The sequence below is a fragment of the Solea senegalensis genome, linkage group LG7 (genome assembly GCF_019176455.1).
Source record: "Solea senegalensis isolate Sse05_10M linkage group LG7, IFAPA_SoseM_1, whole genome shotgun sequence".
Classification (NCBI taxonomy): domain Eukaryota; kingdom Metazoa; phylum Chordata; class Actinopteri; order Pleuronectiformes; family Soleidae; genus Solea; species Solea senegalensis.
Window position 1 is genome coordinate 25,315,147 of NC_058027.1, and position 11,237 is coordinate 25,326,383.

The 11,237-nt window shown below is 40.7% G+C and overlaps 1 protein-coding gene across 2 annotated transcripts; it reads left to right on the forward strand.

Annotated features, from left to right (window-relative positions):
* Positions 1–1,053: 1,053 nt before the first annotated feature.
* LOC122771916 (high-affinity choline transporter 1-like) lies at positions 1,054–10,147 on the forward strand. 2 transcript variants are annotated; one of them, XM_044029489.1, is made up of 9 exons: positions 1,054–3,476; positions 3,846–4,074; positions 4,830–4,943; positions 5,191–5,346; positions 5,443–5,591; positions 6,129–6,272; positions 7,073–7,226; positions 8,020–8,237; positions 9,092–10,147. In XM_044029489.1, the coding sequence occupies exons 2-9, from the start codon at positions 3,891–3,893 to the stop codon at positions 9,758–9,760; spliced, it is 1,788 nt and encodes a 595-aa protein (XP_043885424.1). In that variant the 5' UTR covers positions 1,054–3,476; positions 3,846–3,890; the 3' UTR covers positions 9,761–10,147. The 2 variants fall into 2 exon arrangements, with proteins under 2 accessions (XP_043885424.1, XP_043885425.1); XM_044029490.1 differs by lacking the exon at positions 1,054–3,476 and having other exon boundaries at positions 3,491–4,074.
* The last annotated feature ends 1,090 nt before the right edge of the window (positions 10,148–11,237 follow it).

Sequence of the window (11,237 nt, forward strand, 5' to 3'; positions counted from 1 at the left end):
TGACTTGTGTGTGCTTCTCAATGTTTTTTATCTTATATTTTCTTATAAATTTCCCTATTTTTCTCATATTTTTTTTTTGTCTGGTTTAACAAGTGGATAAAAACAAATCACAGAAACTTGCTTCATGAATTATGATCCATCTCTCCAGTCTGCATTTTGCTTATTGTAAATAACAACAAATCTTTTTATCAAGTTTCTGAAAACAAAATCAGCCAATGCTCAGACTGCGATGGACTGATTCAGATTTTTTTTTTTTAGAAAATGACAAAATATCAATCCCTAATCTTGGTGATAATTCTGTCACTTGTTAATCCTATTTTAACTGTCACAAATAGCAGATGCTGTGACGTGAATGTAGACGTGAATATCAGACTCTTACTTTCAGAGAAAAAACTGTCAAATGTGTAAACGGAATTCCCTTTTTTTGTGAATTTATTCTATATTTCCAGGAAAGACTATCTCCTAGAAATTTAATTATTTAATTTTCTACAGATTTACCAACCAAGTCAAGTCAAAAAGTAAACATTTACAATGTCAAGTGCTCGGTTGTTCTGAAAATTCTGCTTTTGTTTTATCTGTCTGTTAAATGTATTTGTTGTACATCATGTAAACTTTCTGTAGCAGAGAGAATCAGACACTGTCTTTTGTTGTCACTACCACTGGGGGACACCCAAGTCCTAACTATTCCAATCCTGGCTTTAAACGCTTCATGTTGATTTCACCTCAATTCAGGTAAGCAGAAGAAAAAAATATCATTATTATTATTATTAATAACTCCAGTTATCTTTCTTCACAGTCTTTAAAATTCAAATTGAAGAATCTTCGGAGCACAAGTTTCAATGGAGCCTCATAGCGAAAGTACAGATTGTCCCTTTTAAAATGTTGTAATGTGTTAATTTTCATAGACTTTTGTGTGAAATCTGTGGACAACCACAATTCAAACCCCTTACCAGTTCCTCAGAGATGACCCTCTGCATCATTAGGACCAGGTTCTGGTCTCTATGAGGACTACTGGTCCTAACAAGGTCAGGGTTTATGACAGAAAAGCTCCTAAAGAGGTAACAACGCACACACACACTTGCACAAACACACACATCTTGAGCGGTGCCAACAGCAGCTGCTCATTAAACCTTGAGTCCTTTGGCACTGCAGGATTTATTCAGTTAAGCATAAACACATATTTTAGTCGTTACGCAGCGAAGAACACTTCATTTTGAAAACTGTGTTGTTTACAAATTACGTTAAACTACGATAAACTGTCATTGTGCTTGTGTATAGCAAAGGTTAAGCCACGTATTTGCACGTATGGAGAGAGAGAAAGAAGAGAGTCGCGGCTTCAGTGTTTGTCCTATGAAGGTGTTCACGGTGCCAGAGACACCTGAACGTCACCACTTTTGGCAGCAGTTTATCACACAAACTCAAACCCATCCAATCCAATACAGCTTCCTTTATACCGCACCTTTTTTGACTTAAAAATAAAAGTAAATATGATGAAACAATTAAAAGGAAAAGCAAAAAAGAGATAACAAATAAAACAATAAAAAAAACAAAGACACAATGAACTACTAACAGACCACTCTTTCCAAATTAAAAGGAGTTAAAGTAAGATTATTATTATCACATTCAAGTTAAAGGGCCACTTTCTTCTCTAATATCCAGAGATAAATGTATTATTTGATCATCAGTGGATCTTGAGGAAGTTGGGATTGAAAAAAATAAATAAAACTTGACATCAAAGTGACTGCCTTCAAAGAACATAAAAGCCCCACACTGTCCGTCACTGTTTCTGTCAATTATAACAAGTTTTATGAGTCAAAGATCTGAAAATCTGACTCAATTTCAAGTCAAATTGAACCCAACTCTCCAATAGAATGTGAATTAAACACAGCAGCATCGTTATCGTTTTACGTTTACGCTTCATTTGACCAAGTTGGGGGGAAAAATGGGTGAACTGCCCTTTAATGTTGTCAAACATTCTGTCTATATTTGTCATTTTAAATTAATTTGAGGAAGGTTTTTACAGCCATATGAAAACAATAGAATGTGTACGCTCCAGTTTAACCCTAAAATATTCATTTTATGACATTAATGAACCATTAAAGTACAGTTTAACTTCATTGTGTGACTCGTTTTAAACTTTACAGGGCAAAAACTAATCAAAAGTGTGACGATACCTTGTGTATTTTAAAGATAAAACATCAGAAATAAATATAAATTCTGCACAGAGAGAGAATAAAGCAGCAGATACATAATAGATGTTTAAAAAAGCAATGATCAGTCATTTCCTCTCTTTGTTAAACCACCAAAGATAAACACGTTGGCCTTTCTGCGTCATGCTCAAACCATTGTTACCAAAAGGGGGCGCGCTTTTTTTTTTAAATCATTCTTTCCTGATGTGTGACTGACTGCCTCAGCCTTATGGGAAGAACAACTTCCATATGTTTTTCCCCATTTTTTTTTTCTTTAAGTGGGACTGTATCATTAAATCCGTGCACTGCTCTTCAGGACTCACCCTAATTGGGAGCCTGTCAGATTTGACAAGTGCTGCTTGCAGATTAAAGGTGTTCACGCTGCACAGACCATTAAGTGGACACAGTCCGCTGATACAGTATATATATGTACACGGGCACATCCTGGAGGGAAAGTGGTGGCTACAAGAAACTTCAATAATGCATAATTACTCTGAGATGAGGAGCATTTTAAGCCTGAGAATTCAGAATTTAGGCCTTGTACAGAAGCATTTTCTAGGAAAAGAATGCTTATGAATGCTACTAAAATTGAAGTATATATCTGCTATAAGATACTCTTAAAGAAAACCTATACAGCTAATTCTGTATTTATACAGGGTGAATTGTATTTTAATTAACGCCTTGGATCACAGTTTTCTCCTGCGCAAAGCAAGGGGATGTTTATGACGCGTAAAAGTCAGATTGGAGCAAAAGTGTGCAGCAGAGTTAATTGCTGTGTGCAATGTCTAAAATGGTAAAATGCCGACGACAGGAAAGCGGGAGAAAGTGACAGCGGATAAAAGGCCACATGGAGTGTAGCTGCGTAATTACAGGCAGCTTTTACGCACCGGGTTTGAGGCGGCAGGAGCCACAGTTCAACTGGCGGAATATTGATTATTTGATGGTAGAGGGAGAAAAAAAATGCATTAAAATTCATGTCCGGCAATTCCATGATTCAGTCTTTATGAAAAAAAAGAAAAAGAAAAAGCAACCCCCATCCATCCCAGGAATCTCTCCCACCCTCCTCCAGTTGGATCATCGTGCGCGCTCTGACGTGATTCCATGCGAGGTCCTCATTAATGGAGTCGTTCGGTTTCTCTGACGTGTGTTTCGTTCCCGTGACGGCACCTGCGTCCTTATAAGCCGCGGTTAGTCACCCGGGAGAGCAGCTTTTCATTGGACTGGTCCTCAGTGTCCACACGCACAAGAGAAAACACTTCACCCGACCTGACTGTAGAAATACTTGAGGTAAGTTTTTCTTTTCTTTTTAATAATTTATTTCCGAAGGCGCTCGTATCCTGTGCGTAACTTGGATTTTACGCGCGTTTGTTAAGATAAAGTGAATACATGGAGGGATTTCAAAGGACAATTGTGGTAATTTTGGGGATTCCTATTTACATTATCATATGAAGGTGTCATTTTGCGCAAAAGAAGAGAGAAAACAACAAAATGCACTTCCACAACTGATCTGTGCTGAGTTAAAAGTCACATTAGTGATATTTTACACCTTCTCACAATTGTTTAATAGCAACAGAGGTCGTGTCCAACCACACAAAACAACATTAATAATGTATTCTAATCCAAATCATCATTGTCTTCTCGTGCGCCCGCACGCAGGTCTCCATGCCTTCCCGCTCCATATAGTGGAGGACCCGTGCGACGATGACCATCCACGTAGAGGGACTCGTGGCCATTGCGATCTTTTACTTACTGATCCTGTTCGTGGGCATCTGGGCGGCATGGAAGAACAAGCACACGGGGGAGGCGGAGGGCACCGACCGCAGCGAAACCATCATGGTCGGCGGGAGAGACATTGGATTGTTCGTGGGTGGATTTACCATGACAGGTGATAAGCAGCTCCGTGCTTTTATTAAAAGTTCTTAATGACATGGGCGTCTTTTGACAAGATCATATTTGTTTTTTTGAAAATGAAAAAAATCACTCACTTTGGTGAATTATTCCATCATGGAGGAAACAAAATGATCAGATTAATTAAGCAAATATATGTATAAAAATGTCTGTTTGTGGGTTTTATGGTAAAAAGGATTATATTTATTGTATAATGTGTCATTTTTTTATATATATGCCAACATCTTTTTAAAAAATATCACAGCTCCAGCTCCTTTAAAACCTCATGGCCATAATGGAATCAAATATCAAATAGATGTCACCCAGATACCCAGAAACGTTACCCTTTGGTTGCAGAACGTTCCCTGAAGATATTGAAAGTTTTCCCTTAACGTTAGTTTTTGGTTGCAAATTTGGTTTCCCAGGACATTACAACCTTCATACAACCTTTAGAGAACATTCTCTAAAGGTTCCCAGAACGTTCCCCTAACATTACTTTACCTTTACAAAACGTACTTTAAACATGAATGTGAGTTTTAAAGTCAACTATATAGTGACCTGTTTCAGTTTTTTGTTATAAATGGTGAAATAAAGGTTACATTTGTATAAAAAAATACAAGGAAAGTGTTATAATATGTTGTGTTGTGTTATGTTGTGCTGAAACAAAAGAGATTTTCGGGAAAAAAAACAGTCATTATATGGTACATTATCAGATTGTCCCAATATTTGTGGTGACTTTTTTGTGTTATTCAGCGACCTGGGTTGGAGGAGGATACATCAATGGCACAGCTGAGTATGTGTATCTGCCCGATTTTGGCTTGGCGTGGGCACAGGCGCCCTTTGGATATGCCCTCAGTCTGGTTCTGGGTGAGTGGTTCTAACATATTTGAAGAAATCCAGATGTATATTTTCTATATCTATAGAGGTTTAAGGTGTAAAATGACATCTGTATTAAATTATGTCTGTGCTTATCTTAATCCTCCCATTTTGTGTGTTTCAGTAGACTTCCCTGAGTCTTTTATTTTAATAAATGTCCACGTGAGGAGTACAAAATGGAGCTCTAGGGCCCTGCTTTCAGTTATGGACACATGAATTATCTCTCTCTCTGTCCCAGGCGGCCTTTTTTTCGCCAAGCCCATGCGCTCACGAGGTTACGTCACCATGCTGGACCCGTTCCAGCAGCTGTACGGGAAGCGCATGGGCGGCCTTCTCTTCATACCTGCACTCATGGGTGAGATCTTCTGGTCTGCTGCCATTTTATCTGCCCTGGGTGAGTTCACATCTCCATCTGCAGCAAAATCAGAGAATATACTGTAATAAACACACCGTATACACATGTATGTGTTTGTTCCTTCCCTGACCTCAGGTGCTACTCTGAGTGTCATCGTGGACATAAACATCAAGATGTCGGTGGTCATCTCAGCGCTCATTGCCATCTTCTACACCCTGGTTGGAGGACTTTACTCTGTGGCCTACACTGACGTCGTGCAGCTCTTCTGTATCTTTGTTGGCCTGGTAAGGTTCAAGTCAAAAGCTGAGGAGAGTTTTTTTCTTTTTTCAATAAACAATAGTAATAAAAAAAACATCTTAAATCCTTCAAAGAATGAGAGAAAAACAATCACAAGCATTTTTATTCATTGTTAATTGTATTAACCTATAAACACACTATATAACAACCTATATGCACATTCTTCTGGTTCATAGAAGATTCATTTTGGAGCCACCAAATATATATTTTCAAGTCTTTTACTTACTATTTATACATACATCTTTTGGAAATTGCTGGTGTACCTATTCAAATGAATATTTCTTACAGAAAAGGTAGTAAAATAATCATTTTAAAACCTTCTCACCATAACATTATCACTTATATCCCCATCCATACATGGCTAAATATAAACACTACTAATAATTTCCCCATTAGCCTATCTGCATGATCTTCTTCTTCTTTTCATCTGGGATCAATACCGCTTGAGATTAAATTTATCATCTTAATCTAAAGAGCCTCTTTGTAAGATGCTTCTGTTTTGTGTGACTGTGCTCACTTAACAGTGGATCAGCATCCCGTTTGCCCTGAGCAACCCCGCGGTGTCCGACATCACAGTGACAGCGGTGAAGGAGGTGTATCAGTCGCCCTGGAGGGGCAGCGTCCGCAGCGTCGACACCTGGGTGTGGATCGACAACTTCTGCCTCCTGGTACGTGTCGGCTTATTCATGTCTTTAGACTTTAGTCCACTGACGTTAGTTCTTTTGTGGGGGAAAGCAGCTTCATACACACACACACACAGGTAAATTTAAAGCTGTAGTATGTGATTTTGAACATGAAACCATGGTCCGTTGAGTTCACACGATGTGGATTAAGCGTAACAGCTCCACAATACACTCATCTGTGTTTCTCTATATAGCACTGTTATGCTAACAGCTATGCTAGTAGAGCTATGCTAGTATAGCTTTAGGTTAAGGAATTGTCCCCAGGTCTCTGAAACATACTTGAGGTGAAACGAGTGTTCAAAGAGGAGTTTAGGTTAAGGGATTAACCCAGGTTCTCTGGAATGTAAGTGAGGTAAAACAAGTATTGACAGAGAAGTTTAGTTTAAGGAATTATAATCCCAGGTCTCTGAAACTTAAGTGAGGTTAACTGAATGTTGGAAGATAACTTTAGGTTAAGACAATGTCCCAAGTTCTCTGAAACTTAAGTGAGGTTAAATGAGTTATGAAAGAGGAGTTCAGGTTAATGGATTATAACCCAGGTTCTCTGAAATACATATAAATTAAAATACTAAAATAAGATTAAAAAGAAAAATGATTGCATGGATGTGCTTCACAGTTATGCACAGGTACAGTGAAACACACACACATATATATATATATATATATATATATATATATATATATATATATATATATATATATATATATATATAGATAATGACAGGAAACAGCTGTTTATTTCATGCGTGAAACCATTAAATTCATTCATTCATTCATTCATCCAGATGTTTGGAGGAATCCCCTGGCAGGTGTATTTCCAGAGAGTTCTGTCTGCGTCCTCGGCCACGTACGCTCAGGTCCTCTCTTTCCTGGCTGCGTTCGGCTGCCTCGTCATGGCCGTGCCCTCCGTTCTCATCGGAGCCATCGGAGCCTCCACAGGTCAGAGAGCCAGGGGTTCGGCTCCCAGTGTGTGTGTGTGTGTGTGTGTGTGTGTTTGTGAAACGGGTGTCTCTCGATGGGCCACCCGTTGCCCCTTAGATCTGAGACAGCCTGGTAAATACCAGCTGGTTCACCTCATTCATAATGAAGCAGCCGTTTGGTTTAATAACCCTGCTGCTTGTGTAAATATTGCATTAGACGGAGGCGAGGGACCAAATTAGAGGTTTGATCTCCAGATTTCTGGGCGTCAAATGTCTCCATGTGTGAGACAAGCGAGCGCATAACTCTGTTCGGTCCTGCGCTGAATTATGAGTCATCCTGTTAAAACTCACCACCGCCAAAGTGCAACTTTTTCCAAATCAGTGTGAGCCAAAAAGGAAACGGAAAATGTTCTTTTGACAGTGAATGTGTACTTTTTTTCTTTTTCTACATTAAAACCTTAAAAAATAAAATAAAACATCTGTTATTGTTCAGTATTTCCAAAATAATCTACATTTTTGTGATTTTATTTACAAATAAAATCAATTATGACACATTTATGTCTTACTACAGTACACTTTTGACATAAATCGCCTTTAGTTTTATGGGATTATTGAGGGTTTTGCAGTTTTATCAACTCATCCTTACTCATTATGCAAATGTCGTCTTTAAGTAATACATTTTATTCAAGAGATCTTGTGCTTTTATGTTGTTTTTATAACAAATGACAACGAAAAACTTGGTAGGTTTCCTATGGAGGTCTTTTGTGTCTTTTGACGTGTAAGCAAAGAGTTAAATTTCCCTCTTTTTCCAGACTGGAACCAGACGACTTATGGCGCCGTGCCTCCTCGGATAAAGGACGAGGCAGACATGATTCTACCTATCGTGCTCCAGCACCTCTGTCCGCCGTTCGTCTCCTTCTTCGGCCTGGGCGCCGTGTCTGCAGCTGTCATGTCCTCGGCCGACTCCTCCATCCTTTCGGCGAGCTCCATGTTTGCGAGGAACATCTACCAGCTCGCCTTCAGACAGTCGGTAAGTTGACACATAACCTGTGTGTGTGTGTGTGTGTGTGTGTGTGAGAGAGAGAGACTGTGTATAAAAATGGACGTAGTCCTCCAGTTGTAGTTCAGGAAGTCGAATGTAATGAGCAAAGTCTTTTGCTGGGTGTGAAAAGGACTCTGGTTGAATGGATGGGAGTCTACGATGGTCTATGTAGTCTATGATGCATTCAAATGTCAACTGGAACGACCCCTCAGGTCGGATTCTCACCTTGTAAAGTGGGAGCCACCGCAAGAAACCCAACGTAGGACTCCAAGATGGCTGCCACTTGCATCAGTTGTAAACACACTCTACTTTTACGGTTACTTGCACTTCCATCTTATTTGTTGCACATGGAGTCAGTTGTACAAGTGTGGTCCTGTTGTGTTTTTACGCTTGAACATGTTGCTACGCTGTTTGTGTGTGCAAAGTACTTCGCAGAGTGTTGCTATGAACTCGTACTGCTGTTTGTGTGTGCAAAGTACTTTGCAGAGTGTTGCTATGAACTCGTACTGCTAACAATGGCTAGCAATGGCTAACAATTTCCACATTCTCAACTGGAAAGCGGCTCAAGTCAAAGGTGACTTCCCTCCCAGTTCCGACTTTCGATGTCAGTGAAATGCACAACATTTTCCCTAAAAAGTTAATTGTCTCAATTGTTTCGCGTCGTCGTCAATGGACTCTCCCATTAAGAGAAAAATAGACAATATAGCACCATCGTGACTGACAGTTGGTATTGTCCAATAGGAACCAAACAGGAATCTGGAGACTACGTCCATTTGTCTCTGGTGTGTTTGTGCGTTTGTTCGTTTCTACAGCTGTCACTTTTCCACGTTTTCCCCATTTAGGCGTCGGACCGAGAGATTGTGTGGGTGATGCGTATCACCATCTTTGTGTTTGGCGGCCTCGCCACAGTGATGGCCCTCCTCACCGGCTCGGTGTACGGCCTCTGGTACCTGAGCTCGGACCTGGTTTACGTCATCATCTTCCCCCAGCTGATCAGCGTGCTCTTCGTCAAGGGCACCAACACATACGGCTCGGTAGCCGCCTACCTGTTCGGCATGGTGCTGCGTATCGGCGGAGGGGAACCCTACTTGAAGCTGCCTCCTTTCATCTATTACCCCGGCTGGACTACCGAGATAAAGAAGCACCACATGACCGGAGAGCTGGAGGAGTTTGTCGTCCAGAAGTTTCCCTTCAAGACCGTCTCCATGGTGGCCTCATTCCTGGGGAACGTGGCATTCTCCCACCTGGCCAAGTACCTGTTTGAGAGCGGCAAGATTTCGCACAAGTACGACTTCCTCGACGCGGTGGTGTCCAAGGACAGCGGCGAGATCATGGACAAGACGACGCTCGTCGTGCGCGGCAACAACATCGGCCTGTCGGAGATGAAGCCGCGGCTGAGCGTGACCTTGGCGGCCGCCTTCACGCGCCGCGACACGCTGCCCGCAGAAACCGTGGAGGAGGAGGAGGAGGACTCGTCAAGCCCAGACTCCTCCCACCATGATGAAGAATGACAAACTCGGGGGAGAAATAAAACACTGAACATGTGACCGAACTGCCAGAACGTGGGGTTACATTGTTGGATACCTTTGGACTATGGAGAGCCAAACCCCGCTCGTAGAGACTGGATATCAGCCCAATGTCAGGATATAGATATATAGTGTAGCAGCTTGCTGATTGTCCAGCCATAAAGCTGTCTTTTTTTGTCACATACACCATCCCACACACTCATTTCCTTCCTTGTAGATAAAGAAACTGTTCAAAAGACTCTTAGGGCCCGAGCCACGAATGGCAGGGGCCGTAACGGCCGCCCCTACTCTTATCCTCCAGTTGATGTGGTTTTGCGGTGGTTTTTGAGGGGGTTAACGTGCATAGAAACTCTTGAAACTCGAAAATGCGATATTGGCATAGTCGCCGGACGTGTGCGTTGCTCAAGGGCTCTATAGCGCCCCCCTAAGGTGAAAACAGAGGCAAAATTGAGTTCCCCTGAATTTCCCGAAACTTGGTGGGAAGATGTTTTCGACCAAGACGAACAAGAAAGTCGACTGTAACCATGGCCTCAACTCAACAGGAAGTTGGCCATTTTTAATTTTGGCATCCGATTTGGCGATTTGCACTGTTGATTTGCATATTGAGTGAGGCAAATAGTGAGGTCAGGGAACTGCTGCACTCCCCGACTTGTATTGGGACGCGCAAATCCTTTTCAAACTGAGGTGAAACTGCAAACTGGTGGCATACGGATGATTGACTGACAGCACAACCAGAGTTTGGAAGGAGTTTTGTGTTGTTTGTTCCAATCAGTTAACAGCAATAACCTATACACACGTGTACAACAATTATTGTAAATGTCTGACTGTGAGAGTGTAAGTAAAAACAGAAATTATTAAAAAAAATAAATGTTTATTTTAGAGCTTTAATGTGCCATATCGAGGACATCCATTCAGCGCGTGACAGATGTATAAATTCATTAAAAGTGAAATAAAAAGCCAATGGACAGGTGTCTCGTGTTCCCGTCGAGAAAAGGAGCGATCCATTCATCACGTCCGAGTAGAAAATATACAAGCAGTCTATAGTGAAGCATTAGCCGTTAGTGTTCGTTTTAATGTCAAGTTTTTAGAAACCGTTGAAATCATTTGTGTAAATTAATAGTGTTTGAAAATGACATTTTTATTCAGTTGCCTTAAAACCTTAAGATTCAAGAAAAAAAAGAAGCCACAGCTCGGGAACCAGACGCCGCTCCAACTGCAGTGATTGATGACTTGAATACGAATGTAACCTCGAAGAAAAGATCCAATTATATCACGTAGTAGTGCGTTGTTGACTTGATTTTTGTGTACTTTTTTTTTTTGTGATTTGCAAAGTCAAACACGGCGGGTTCTGATTTACACGTTTATTTATCGGCAGTGTACAGGTTATCTTCTCTGTGCTGTGTATATTTGTATACATATGATGGAAAAAGAAAAAAAGAACATATATATATAGATAGATATA